General features: G+C 52.1%; 1 protein-coding gene across 7 annotated transcripts; it reads right to left on the reverse strand.

Annotated features, from left to right (window-relative positions):
• Positions 1-4,163: 4,163 nt before the first annotated feature.
• On the reverse strand, positions 4,164-12,228 carry ART5 (ADP-ribosyltransferase 5). Of its 7 annotated transcripts, none has more exons than XM_067568276.1 (9): positions 11,898-12,228; positions 11,214-11,310; positions 10,926-11,032; positions 10,274-10,352; positions 9,668-9,831; positions 8,302-9,025; positions 7,537-7,569; positions 6,517-6,628; positions 4,164-4,753 (listed from the first exon to the last, which is right to left on the reverse strand). In XM_067568276.1, exons 5-9 carry the CDS (start codon positions 9,737-9,739, stop codon positions 4,684-4,686), a joined length of 1,011 nt encoding a protein of 336 aa, XP_067424377.1. In that variant the 5' UTR covers positions 9,740-9,831; positions 10,274-10,352; positions 10,926-11,032; positions 11,214-11,310; positions 11,898-12,228; the 3' UTR covers positions 4,164-4,683. The 7 variants fall into 7 exon arrangements, with proteins under 7 accessions (XP_067424377.1, XP_067424376.1, XP_067424380.1 ...); XM_067568275.1 differs by having other exon boundaries at positions 9,668-9,759; positions 10,274-10,471; XM_067568279.1 differs by having other exon boundaries at positions 4,164-4,745; positions 10,274-10,471.
• Between the last annotated feature and the right edge of the window lie 1,662 nt (positions 12,229-13,890).

A 13,890-nucleotide genomic window follows, 5' to 3' on the forward strand; every position in this document is an offset into this window, starting at 1 on the left:
AGCTGAGCAGCTGATTGAGGGGCGTGTCTGTGCTGAGGGTCTCCAGGTGACCCCCTCAAACACCTCCCGAGCTGTGTCTGAGCAGAGAGGCCAAGCACGGCTCTTTTCTCAGCCCTCAGAGCTCCCTCTCTCCCGCTCAGGACCGAGACACGGCGATGGGGTTGATGCGGAGAGTTTTGCATGGCTACCGCCTGCTCGGGCTATCAGGCTGGCACCAAAATCGCTGCAGAACCCTGCTCCCTTTTATTTGTGCAGGTGATTCTGAAAGGCAGATGCCCAGAACCTGGAGAGCCAGGATTTATTGGGGGTTGGGATCAACCCAGCAGCCAGCTCCCACAGCGGATGCAAACCTGCTCCTGACCCTGAGTTATCCATGGAGAAGGGCTGCCAGAAACCCAGCCTCACCTGTGCAAACTGGGGGTTCTGAATGGGTTTCCAGGGGTGTAATTTGTAGCCGTTATGTCCTGCTAGCAATGGCAGGAATGCTCGTGTAAACGGGGCTTCGCCTCAGCAGGGCAGCCGTGGATGATGCGGGGGCTGGGAACATCTTTTATTGAACCAAATTCTGGTGGGGAGAGAGACAAGCTTTTGAGCCACGCAGAGCTATTCTTCAGGGCTGGGAAAGGGGCTCCCAGCAAATGCAATGTGGTGGACCAGATTGTTTAGCATCAGGCATTAGCAGGTTCTGTAAGGGGCCAGTCAAGGTAGAGAGGCCCGTCAACACGCCTGCAGTCACAGGCAAGGAGAGAGGGTTAGTGGTTACAGATTGGTGTAAAAACGTAGCTCTCTCATCCACAGAAGTTGATCCAATAAAAGATACTCCCTCCCCCACCTCGTCTCTCTAATATCCTGGACAATCACGCTGCATGCAGGAAAACTTCCATGCCTGTGTGTAAAAACAACGAAAGTCCTGTAGCACTTTAAAGACTAACACATTTAATTTGTGCAGGCATAAGTTTTCGTGGGCTGTAACCCACTTCGTCAGATGTAAGGAATAGAAATCAGATAGCAGGTATGTATATCTATATCTATATCTATAGATACACACACATATGCCTGTGTGTGTGTCTCCAGAGCACGTTCCACACTAAGCCCTGTTCTGGAGTTAGGTCAACTTAAGGCAGCTTATTCGCCCTGACTCTGTGAGTGTCTACACTAAAATGTAGCTGCCACTGATGTATTTCGCCCACCACACCAACTTCATAACGCCACCTCTGCGGGAGGCAGAGCCCTCGGGCTGGTGTAGTGAGGTCAATGCAGGGTCAGTGCAGGCACCGTGTTGCTTACACCAACTGCTGGCGCCTCGCAGAAGCTGTTCCGCGATGCCCCATGCTGCCAGTTAAAGCAGTGCGAGGGCTCCTGGTGAGTACACGTGTTGCCGACACAGGGAGCATGGTGGGGACGTGCCAAAGCAAGTTAATTCCTGGGGTGGCTGTACGTCGCCGTAATTCTTTAGTGTAGACTGGCCCTGGGTTATTGTACGTCCCCTTCGCTTAGAAAACTCCAGGTTTGCAAGTGTGCCTGGGTGGCCTTAAGACTCTGATAAAAATCAAGATGCGTCTGCATCAAACACCTTCATAAAAGACAAACGCGTTTGCTCAGCTATTTCGTGATTGTACCTTCTGGGGCGGCAGCGTGTGCGGGCTCTGTACAACAGCAATAGTTGCTTGGTAGACAGATAGTCAACAAGCGGGAATACAAAGATCCCACTTGCTGAAAGAGAAAGAGGCGTCCGCATGGCATTCTGAGGCCCTCTCGGCAGAGATTAAAGCCCTCCTTCTGTCACACGCCCCTGCGACACTAAATAACACCTGGCACCTGGTCCGTAACAGCCAGCAGAGTGTTCAGAACTATCTCCAGGTTGATTTCTGGCTTAACTGGCCCAGGAACCACTCAGACCAGTTTCCTGCACAAGTGGAGTCATAAAATTAGAGCCCTGACTTCATACCCTTCCTCCCCGGCCCTTAAAAAGTCCACTCCAGCCCTCTGCTGGGGGCCGAAATTGACAAGGTTTCCCGTCTGTCCGGCTGAGTCGGAAGAAGTGAGAACTTTTACCTGGTTCTCCTTGCCCCAGAGGTGGGTGGGGAATGCCTGGGGCGTGTCCGCTTCCCCCGACTCCCGTGGCGTGGCGGCTGCTCTGAGCTCTGGGGCGCTGTGGACATGACAGCTGAGAGGCAGCTGGTTTTTCTTTTTATGGTGATCTCCAGCTGCCTTCGCCCAGGTTGGGAGCCGTTCCACCCCCCTTCTGCACGGCTATTTATATCCCGGCTTCGCATGGGCGCCAGGAATGCCGTTTGCTAACGTCTTGCCCCTCTAACTGGGCTGCCAGGCATGCCGGTGCACAAACAGGGTGGGCTCTGATGGATTTAAGAAGCTGCAGCTGCCTGTTTTAGTCAGGAGATGAGACCAGCCCCAGTCACCCCCTGAGATTAGGGGAGGCAGCCCTGCCTTTTGCTGGGGAGGGAAGCCAGTGGCATTAACACCAAGCAGGTGACCCCGCTTCACCCCCCAGCTGGCTTCTTTTGGAACCAGCGATGTCTCGTGGCTTGGTGGTAACGCTAACAGGGATCCTATATGCCAGGCACCTCACATATTGTGTGTCTTACAGCACTGCTCGGAGGCCCACAGCTGAGATCTGGGCCCTGTTGTGCTAGAAGCTGTGTCTACTGTACAGAGCAAGCGATGGTCCCTGGCCCACCGCGTTCATGAGCGAACCAGCCGGAGGAAGCTTTCTGCCCATTGTCCAGCTGGGCAATGGCAGCGCAGAAACATTGCGGGATGTGCCCCTGATCAACCCTGGAGGCTGCGGCGGAGCGAGGCATTTCATGGTGTCAGAGAGTCCCTGGCCAGAAGGGATCATGAGCCCCTGCTGCCTAGCACAGGCCAGAGACCCTTGCTCAGTGACCCCAGTATGGATTGGACTAATGCGTTTTAGTCCCCAGGAGACTAAATGGTTGTGTCCACAGGTGAAGAGCAGGAGGGACCCAGGGGCCACCAGTGCCCTAGGTCCTTGCCATGGCAGGGAACTGTTGGGGTGAGAGTGACCCAGATGATCCCAGCTGGCGACCCGCGCCCCAGGCTGCAGAGGGAGGCAAAACCTCCCCAAGATCCCTGCCACGCTGACCTGGTGGAAAATTCCTTCTCTACCTCTAGTCTGTGACCAGTTAGTCTCTGAGCACGTGAGCCAGACCCATCAGCCCGGCATCTAAGAAAGAGGATTCTCTGTACCACTCCCCCGGGCACTGGTCCGCCCCGTCCTGTGTCCCTTCTCCTGCTGCGGCCAATCCCTGAAGCTTCAGAGGAAAGTGAAACACATCTCACCCACAACACATCTGGCCAATTGTGCATTGGGGAGGGGACGGGAGGGAGATGGAATTCCTTCCTGACCTTGCAGGTGGTTGGCGGAAGCCCTTGAAGCATGAGATTTGATTATACAAGATACAAGCCATCATCATTCATTGTCTTAGTGCAGGCCTTCAAGTGTTATGGGCACGTTGAGGGCAATTCTGGCCATCCAGTTCTCCTCACGGGCCAGGAAGGAAGGGGATGAATGGGGGGATGCCCAGATTCCAGGGCCAGAAGGTGCCACCATGCCCAGCTCTCCACATGCACTGATGGTAGAATTTCTCCCGGAAGCTGGATTAGAGCATGTCTTGTAGAAAGTTTTTGTTTCTCATCTTAAGGACTCCAAGCAATGATGGGTCCCCCGCCTCCCCTGGTGAGCTTTTCCCAGTGTTCAATGATTCTCACTGCTAGTAAATGGTCAGTTATAATTTTGGCCTTCACAATATCCCCCATCAATGAGTTCCACAGGTTGACAGTGGGTTGTATGAAGAAGTACTTCCTTTCATTTGTTTTAAACCTGCTGCCTATTAATTTTATGAGGTGACACCTGGTTTTTGTGTTACATAAAGGGATAAATAACACTTCTTTATTCACTTTCTTCCCACCAGTCGTGATTTTATAGACCTCTAGTATATTTCCCCTTAGTTGTCACTTTTCCAAACCAGTTTTTAATCCATCTAACATGTGCCCTGTTAATTCCATATAATGCAAGTCTTCATATCAAAACGTCATGTGGCATTGGGTCAAATGCCTTGACGAATTCCAAATATACTATAAAAACTCAGTTACCTTTAACAGCCAGACCTGTAATCCCATTTAATAATGATAACAACAATAAAAGGCCACAGTTTGTTTGACGAGATCTAACTACTATGCTGATTGGCAAGGATTGGATAGCTAACTTCTAATTCTTTGTTGACGGTGTTCCAGATTAACTGATCACTCTTGTATCTGGAACTGAGAAAAGATATTCCCTCACTCCCCTTATCTCTCTCAGATCCTGGGACCAGCATGGCTACAACACCACTGCAAACGCCAATGGAAGATCTCGCATGTCGCTGTCTGAAATGGAAACTCCACAACCTTTCCCAGCCCTGAAGAAGAGCTCCGTGTGACTCGAAAGCACGTCTCTTTCACCAGCAGACGTTGGTCCAATAAAAGATATTCCCTCACTCACCGTCTCTCTCTCATATCCTGGGACCAACAGGACTTCAACAACATCTGGGATTGACGTCAGGCTAACTGGCCTGTAATTCCCTTTTAAAATATTGGAGCCACATCGGCCGTCCTCCGAGCCTTTGGAATTTCCCGTTTGCCAAGATTTAGTAAAAATGAACGTTAGGGGTCATAGCGCTCCTCCGCCAGCTCCGTTATGAGCCTTGCGTGTACATTTTCCAGGCCTGTTGATCTGAAAATATTTAATATGAGCAAATGCTACCACACATCCTCTTTGGTGACAGATGGCACATATTCCATTCCATCCACAACCTCATCTGGGGTGGATGCGTCTGCCTGCTTTATGCCAAACACAGATCAGAAATACCGGCTGAACATTTCTGCCTTTTCTACCTCATTTTACCATCTGCATCTACCTGTCCTCAGCTTCCTTTTGTTCCTAATACATTTAAGAAACGCCTTATTATTATTTTTAACTCTCTTGGCCATTGATAGTTCATTGATTTCTTTAGCTTCTGTTATCAGTCACCTACATTTTTTTAAACTTATCATTTGTTTCCCCATTTTTTTATCCTTTTATATATATATTTATATAGTTTGTTTATTGCCTTTTCCATATCTCCTTTAAACCAGGATGGCTTCTTGCCCAGCATAACTTTTTTCATGTGTGTGTAATTATGGTTTTTGGGGCATCCTGTAGGATATCATAGAAGATTAGGGTTAGAAGGGATCTCAGGAGGTCATCTAGTCCAACCTCAACTAAATCATCCCAGCCAGGGCTTTGTCAAGCCAGGCCTTAAAAACCTTTAATAATATCCTTGCACAATACCCAGTTTTCATCAACATTTCGCACTTTAACTTTATGTTCTCAGTCAATTATGCCAAAAACGGAATGAAACTTTGGAAAACTGGCCCTTTTAAAGTTAAAAATGTACATCTGACTCATAAGTGCCATATTCTGTTTGCACAAGATAAATACAATCCAATCATGATCAGTGGTACCTAGACAACTGCCACTTTTCAACTCAGCAATGACCTCTTCTTTGTCAGAATGAGAGCCAGTATTGAGTTACTCTGTGCTGGGTTCAGGACTTTTTGTGTGAAGAAATCATTATTGATTATATTTAGAAATTCCAAAATCCCAGCAGACCTCACAGAGGTCCTCACATTGCTGGGGGGACCAGCTGGAGGTTTTGTTCTCTATCTGAGTCTGTTTTCCTTACGACCTGTCCCATCTCAGCATGGATTTATCCAGCTGGGGGTGTTGTGCATCTCATCTTTGAGGGGCTTGTGTACACATTCACAGCACTGCTGAGTGGTAGAGATTTTCTTGAGGGTTTATGCTGTAGATTTGCCCCAATTTTTAGAAGTAATAATTTTGGGAGACAATACACGTAGGTCTGATGCAGGGACCTGGGTGGTTTCTGGGACAGGGAAGAATTTCACCCACAGAGCGCTACGCATTCCTGGCTCCTTCTTCAGCTGGCAAAAGCAAAAGGACTCAAAAGCCAGTCATTGCAACAAATGGACCTCCCGATGACCCAGCTGAGACGTGTGCGGGTCGTGTGATTAAAAAACCCAGTACAATTCAGAGACACTTAACAGACTGATACCAACGGAACTTTAAAAATAGTGTAAGAGGTGTGCATTTTATAAAATTCCTTGTAAGTGGCAGGAATGTAAAATGTAAAGGGGGTCATGCAATGGATCGCTACGCTGTATTCTACTGTTCAACCACCCGTATCCGGTATGGCCACTAGTTTAACCACTAATGTGGCGCTACGTGCTATTAGCGCCTCTCCCCTCCCCTCCGGCAGTGTGTTAAAGGGTCTCGCGTATTGCTGCAATGGAAGCTCTGGGGCCAGTCCGAACCTGGTACGGAAGCCTGACCTGCTAATAGCAGCCCACCGTTTCCAAGGAGTACACAACGTCCAGTAAATGACCCCACCAGCATTTAGTTTTTTAAGCTAATTTTTAAAAAAAAAATTATTTTACATAATGGAGATGAGTTTGCAATTGGCGAAGAGCTTTGGTGTGGCGACGTTGATCAGGACAATTGCACCGAACAACACAGGACCCATGTTGCTGGACACCTGGATACTTCTTCCTGTAATTAAGGAAAGAAAACAGGTGAGCTGATGCAGTGAGTAACCGTTTGTAGGCAAGGAGAACGTTTAGCACCGACATCCACACCGAGTGGTAAACCTACGGATGATCAGCACCTCTAAAAACCAGGCCGCCCATTTATCTAGGTGCTACCAACCTTATCGAGTATGAAGAAATCATCGAAAGGTCGGGCTGGAAGGGACCTTGAGAGGTCATCAAGTCTAGCCCCCTGCACTGAGGCAGGGCCAAGGAAACCTAGACCAGCCCTGACAGGGGTTTGTCCCACCTGCTCTGAGAAAGCTCCAGTGACCGGGATTCCACAACCGCTCTTCGGAAGCCAATTCCAGAGCTCAGCTACTCTCCGAGTGAGAGAGCTTTTCCTAACACCTCACCTAAATCTTCCTGGCTGCAGATTAAGCCCATCACTTCTCGTCCTACCTTCAGTGGACATGGAGAACCACTGAGTCCCATCCTCTGTAGAACAGCCCTTCACAGATCTGAAGGTTTTTATCAGGTCCCGCCTCAGTCTTCTTTTCTCAAGACTAAACATGCCCCGTTTTTTTTAGCCTTGCCTCACAGGTCGGGTTTTCTAAACCTTTGATCATTTTTGTTGCTCCCTGCTGGACTCTCTCTGTTTGTCCACACCGTCCACAAAGTGTGGCACGCAGAACTGGGCACAGAACTCGGGCTGAGGCCTCAGGAGGACAACGACCTCCTGTGTCTTACATGCGACACGCCTGTTTATACATGCCAGGATGACGTCAGCTTTTTTTGCAGCTGCCTCACATTTGCGGACACGTATTCAATTTGTGACCCACTGTCCGATGCGTCAGGTAATGTATCAGACTAAAAGCCTCTGGCTTACGTCACTGGGCTCCCAGGGACCAGAGTGGAAAAGAGTTTTCTTACCCGTGTTGTAAACGCATTCTTGGGACTTCTCTCCTAAAACACAAAGAGAGACGTCCATCAAATTACAGCCTGTTCCGGGAGCGGGGGGCGGAATTTTCCAAGACTGGAATGGACAAATGTCAGCATCGCACTTTAGTCTGTATTGGTTCAAAGTCGCAGGGCAGCCAGCTGTGCATTTAGGACTAGATTTTACAAGGTATTTAGATGCCTAGAAAGGCAGATAAACACCTTGCTGGATTTTCAAACGCACCAGGCCAGCCGGCAAAGGATGAAGGGGAGGGAAGGTGTTATTCCGAGTGGCTGGGCTGGGCTCCAGCCTCAAAGGTTGTTTAAGGCTGCCAGGGTGATGCTGACGATCAAGGCGCCCAAAGCTTGTATTAGGGAATCTTTAAAAACTATTTAAATGGAAGTTAAAAAAATGACATTTCCAAGCTTCCGTACTGGGGGGCCCAAGTCTGCAAACCTTTGCCTACCTGGGGGGAAGCGCCCTGGGCAAAGGGGCCAGCAGAAGATCAAGGACACAACTTACTTCCCATGGCTTGAAAGATGGGCACTGAATAGCAATAACGGGCTGACGTGGGTGGCACTGAAGTGGTGCGGTAGGCCTGGTGCCGGCCCAACGCACAGGGCTGAGTTTCACCCTTAGGAAATGACTTCGCTTCACTTAAGATGCGGTTCACATTTGAGTCTCCCGTCTAGATGCTTCCTCTGAGATTGGGTTCCCCCAGGTCCGAGGGGGATGTACGAACGCAGCCCCACACTCACCCCCGAGGTAGGCGCAGTTGTAATGGCTGCAGGTCCGGTTTGTGCTGTGCAGGATGAAGACGCTGCGGTTCCCCTCCCGGGCGAAGCTGGACACGTTGAATACTTCGCTCCCGGGGATCAGCACTTCTCTTTCCGCCGGCAAGGCAGAGAAGGCCTCAATGTGCACGCCGAAGCAGCTGTGCAGGGTGAAGAACGTGGCCGTGCCGTAACTCTGAGCTAAAGCCAGGTCCAGCGAGGAAGAGGTGAATTGTCCGAACCGGAAGATGCCTGACCCGCTGGGCTCGAAGCGGAGGGATCCAACGCCTCGAAACAGCTTGGTTTTGGACATCTGGCTGCAGTCTGCCCGTAAGAGCTGCAGGGCTCGCGTCAGATAATAATGCAGAGCTTTGAAGTGGAAATTGCTCATGTAATTATCTCGTGAGGCCCCAGCCTCTCTCATTGCCTTGTTTAACTGCTTGTAAAGTGGCTTAGAGGAATCAGTGTAGACCAGGATGGCTATGCCGTGTTCATCCCTAAAGCCCGTGGGCAGAGAGAGCCCTTTCTTCCTAGTCTCCCAGACAGCTGAGAGGTTTCCCCACATAGCGCCCAGCAGCGGGTGTCTGGAGTTTTCCTTCTCCAGCAGGCGAGGTGCAAAGTCTGTTTCCATTTCTTCAGTGCAGCTGGCATACTGGTCATCAAAAGAGTCGGGGGCCATTCCCAGCTGCACGGAGGGCTGGCATCTCACCTGGCGGGAGAAGAAACAGGTTGTTTGGGGGTGGGTCATTTGGGGGTGGGTCGGGGGCAGCCAGGTCTGACTGGTAGCTTGCCCCTCGCCCCTCCTGCCGCACAATGCTCCCTCCTGAGATTTTACCCAGTGCTGGGAACGGTTCTTCAGTGACGTTGGGATCGAACTAGACAGCCATAGAACTCTTCAGGGCAATTCAGGGCTGACCGGTGAGAGAAGTCACATCCCCCGCTCGCTGCCTCAGTTTCCCCTGGGTGACATGGGGATACGGATATTTCTCTTGCTTTGGCATCTGGAGCAAAGCATGCTGGTAGTTAGGGTGACTTCCCGGTCCCGGGTGCGCTCATGAGTGTTCTGGGACTGACGTGCCCGGCAGCTGCATAAGGGGCAGTTGAGTTACAGCAAAATTTTCCTCTCACTCCAGACTCCGCCCAGCTCACAGAATATTCCCTCCCTCTGAAGACAGCTCTAATTCTCACTCAGTGAGCAGACACCCCCAGTGGCAGGGGGGCCCTGTACAGACGGGCCCTCTCCTCTCCTCCCATTGGCTGTGAGTCTCCGGGATGTCGCTGTCCCTGACTCTCCAAGACCGAGCGAGGTGATGGGAAAGAGGGGGCGGCGGAGCGGGAGGAGTTCGGTTACCTGCGGTGTTTCCAGCAAGGCCAGAGCCCAAAGCGAAGCCAAGGAGAGAACCGCAGACCTCATCATCTTCATTTCCCAGCTCACCTGTGAGGCTGAAGGCAAACCCAATGGGCAGATCAGTGGAAACCGGGCAGACGTCCGCACCACGCGTCGGAGGGGGGAGCCTGCAGAGTCAAGGGGTGCACTGAGCTGAACTGCCGAGGGGGCATCGACCTTCCACCGCTCAGCGGCCATCACACCCTAACGCTGGCCTGGCGTGGAGGGGAGGTGGTGTGGGGGAAGCCAGCCTGCCCCACACTCACCCTGCCGTGTCAGCTCTTTCCCTCAGGGCTGGGCCTGCCTCCCCACTCTGGGCGTTGGGACCTGGCGCACAGGGCGTAGTGCTGCCCAGGTTTGGGGTGGGAGCCCCTCCATCACGATGGAGCAGAGACCTGCTCTCCACACCCTTCTCCACCCTCCCCTGCCCCTGGGACCTCCTCTTCCACACCGGCTGGGAGACCTGGACGTTTGCCTGGCTTTGGCCCCCTCAGGTCCATGATTTCCGTGGGTGCAACTGACCCCATGAAACCGACGCTGCCAGCACCCCGCTCACCCATCACCACGAACCTCCTCACGTTGGTCTCACCACAGCTCAGGCAGTTCGACCATCCCATGAGAAACAGCGAGGTGTCTGGGGCCCGAGTCCCTGCAGCAGGGGAAGTGCGACTCTAGAGACAAGTTGTTGACTATCTGGTGTATTTTTAGTTTCCTTTCACAGGAACCAACCAGGCAAGTCAGGTGTTGGTCACAGTCCAGAGGACGTGGCTAAAAATAAGCGAACGAAGCTGCAGTTTGAACAGAGAACTGGCTAGGACTTGTGGGACAGACACAACAGCAGCACGTCCTGCAGAGGACTTTTTTTTTCATGAGGATTTTTCAACTGGCAGCCTCTCGGCCTAGGATTGTGCAGGAGAGGGCAGATTGTAGTGGGGTTTCCCTGCAATGTACATTAATCATGCAGAACGGGAAGCACTCGACTCCGGGGACTCGACGCACATTTTAGATTTAAGACGGTGTCCCAGGGATTAGATTTAAGACGGTGTCCCAGCAACCCGCCGCCAGCCACATCCCCCCCCCGAATGGACGAGGACAGGTGGCAGTTGTAACAGTGCCAAAGATCACAGGAGGAAAGCAGCTTCCAAGGGTTTCCTGGGAGACAGCTTCAGAACAATGTTTGCAAGGAAAGCAAGGCGGGGCAGAGGAACAGGGGGTGCTGTACCTGCTTTCCCCAAACAGACGACTGTTCCTGGCAGGCTGGATCCCGAGCCACACGTCTTACGTTGCAGCTGACGCTCTGCTCTCACCAGGGCTGCTCCGAAGGAAAAACTGTTCAGGAAAAACAAAATTTTGAGTTTTCTGAGCCCTTTACCTCCCTGCGGGAAACAGCAGACACCAAGTGACAACAATACACAGAGACCAGGAGCCCCATTTATCTTCGTTATGTCCATATATTTGACCCCAGGTCCCAGGAAGCAGAGCACAGCTAGCTTCGCAGTGTGGTACTTACAGGTCTCATGTGCCCATATTCTGCCAGGGGACCAGCTGACCTGCCTTCAGTTCCCACGAATAGACTCCAGCTGGAGATGCCTTCACCCTGCACACGCCTGTTTACAAAGTGAAGTGATTCTGGTTCTAAGCCGTGACCTTATCACTTATCTCAGCCAGCCAAAAACTGCCTCTGACTAGTTTTTCTTCGCTCCAGAAATAACCAGGGGCAACAAGAAGAAATAGCCGGCAAGTGTAACCCCTCTGCTGGGGGGTGTTGGCAGCAAGAGAGGCCAGGTTCACGAGCTAGGGCTTCCTCTCCACAATACAAAAGAGAACAGGCTGCAGGCCAGGAAAACTAACCACCACCCCTGGGTGCCTCTAAAGAGGCCAGACTTCCCCACTCACGAGCGCCGAGTCCGTGTAACAAAAGAAACCTGTGATTAAAAGGCAGAGGGACTCAGCGTTAATCTGGGAAACCACCGCAACAAAGAGTCAGAAGCATGCAGACCATAAGTACACCCCCACCCCCAGAGTGCATTGGGAGGGGGGGGTCCTTTGCCTCAGTTTCCCACCTGGCGGTGTGAAAATCCAGTGGAGAAATGCCCCTTTAAGATGTCTTTCCTCTTTCCCTCCGCTGCCCCCCACTCAGATGGCCATCCAAAGCCCACGGAGTCCCAGAACCTGGGGCGGATTCATCTCCTACCTCCAAAGGCCAGTTGAGTCACGCTTCTGCTGTTGCTTGCTGCGTTCTGAGGTCCCCCTGTTTAGCAATTTCAGCTCTTAATGATTTCACAGGACGGGGGGGGGGGGAAAGACGTCACAGCGGCTGCAGCCTCTCCCTTATCTTTCACTGCAAGACAGTCCCCACACCACATCTAAAGTTCACACCCTAGACCTGCTTATTTACCACAGCAGCAATAACAACCCCCAAACAGAAGTGAAACATCTAAAGCAAGTCTAAGCAGCACGCTCATCAAACCGTGGGAAAGAGAAACAAGCCATACCTAAAAACATTACACCCACTAGAAAGTGGAACTCACTGCCCCTGGTTTTCATCTGAGAGTGGTGCCATTACCCTCTGCTTCGCAGGTGACATTCAGTTTAGGGTGACCCCTCATTCAGGGCTGGCTAGGCACAGTTCTGCTGCCCTTTGCTCAGACATCAGGGCTAGCACTAGTTCATTACCCCTGCACTACAGCGGGTTGTACCCCAATCCCAGCCAAAATGGATCACGCTGGCAGTTGCTCAGCTATGCCCAGGAGGCGTGGCTATGCAAATGCGCTCGGCTCCCGGAGTCTGTTCCTGCGGTGGGGCGAGCTCACTCAGACCCTGCTTGCAGCCGCGCTGGCCTGGGCCAAGGATCAGGGAGCGAGGGGCTGCAGTTCCCTGGGCTCCAGCAGCACCTCGAACCTGCACCCGCTGGCCAAGATGCCCAGCCCCACCTGGCAGCACTCAAGCCGGGCATTTGGCAGCCTGTGGCGGTGGAAGGTGGGGGTCTCACTGCAACCGGGCGAGGGTGGGGAGCAAGAAGATGGCTGCCTCCAGCTGTGGTCTGTACTGACAGCCTGGCCGCCCGGCCTGTAGCATGGAATTTCAGGCCCAGATCTCTTGTCTCTGATGGACTCATCCAGCCATGTAGAAGGGTCCTGGCCCCGTTCGACTCTTCCGAATGCCACTGGCTCCTGGGTGTTTGACCCTAATCCTGTGCTGCTTTAGCACCCCCGGGTGCAATCCTAGCTTTTGGAAGGACTCTGCTCTTCTCCGAGGGCCGGATTCCATGCTCACGTAGACCCGCTGACCTCAGTGGGCTCGGAGGGGCTGGGGGTCAGGGCGGAACTCGGCCCCTGTAGCTGTGAGCAGCCTTATGGTCGTCTTACATAACCAGTGTGATCCTGGTATATCTGTTGGGTCTGGTCTTCCCGCAGCCCCCGACACGTAACTTCTGTGGGCTGTGGAGGTGGCGGCCGAGGGGAAACACCCACCCCTGCAATGCCGGTTTTCCAGGCTCTCTTTACTAATCATGAACGTTGGCAGACATTGCTAGTTTCTTAGTCATCGAGGGTGGGATTCCCTCCTGTGCAGGGGGCCAGCATGAGGTCTCTTAGCCTGGGGAGTTCCTTGGGGCAGGAGCTGCCACGCACTCTGTACAGCCCATCACCTCCCGGGGCCTGGCCTGCCTGGTCTCTAGACGCTGCCGCAATACAGAAGTGATACAATACAGATTTTGCTTCACTAAAGTGGTATTTATACGGTGATAGGTCTCATGCTGACGGCACAGGGGAGACTTGTGCCCCTATGGACTCATCATCAAAAGCGTTAGCGTGACTGGGATCTGCAGCCCTTATGACACATTTTGTTTAACTTGAGCCCCTCCATTGCAAAGGAAATAGCATCTGGAACAGACATCTGGAAAGCTCTTTGCACAGTTCCAGTGAGGGGCTGCAGATGGCGGTGTTTAGTGTTCAGCCGAACACTACAGTCAGGTAAATCCTGTGTGACGATTTGGGAAATCTGTCTGCAGCGTATGAATCCTGGGGGGTTGGTTATAAAGAGATTGTAGTAGAAAGTGAGAGCCTGAATTTTGGCAGACTCACAGTAACGGACGAGAACAGAGCTGGTGCAACAAACACACATTCCAAAGGCGTGCTAGGCACAGGCACTTTCCAGAAAGGTGCCAGAACATCCCCATAGATAAC

The sequence above is a fragment of the Emydura macquarii genome, unplaced genomic scaffold, assembly GCF_026122565.2.
Source record: "Emydura macquarii macquarii isolate MOO-44397 ecotype Brisbane River unplaced genomic scaffold, CSIRO-AGI_Emac_v2 contig_2865, whole genome shotgun sequence".
NCBI lineage: Eukaryota > Metazoa > Chordata > Testudines > Chelidae > Emydura > Emydura macquarii.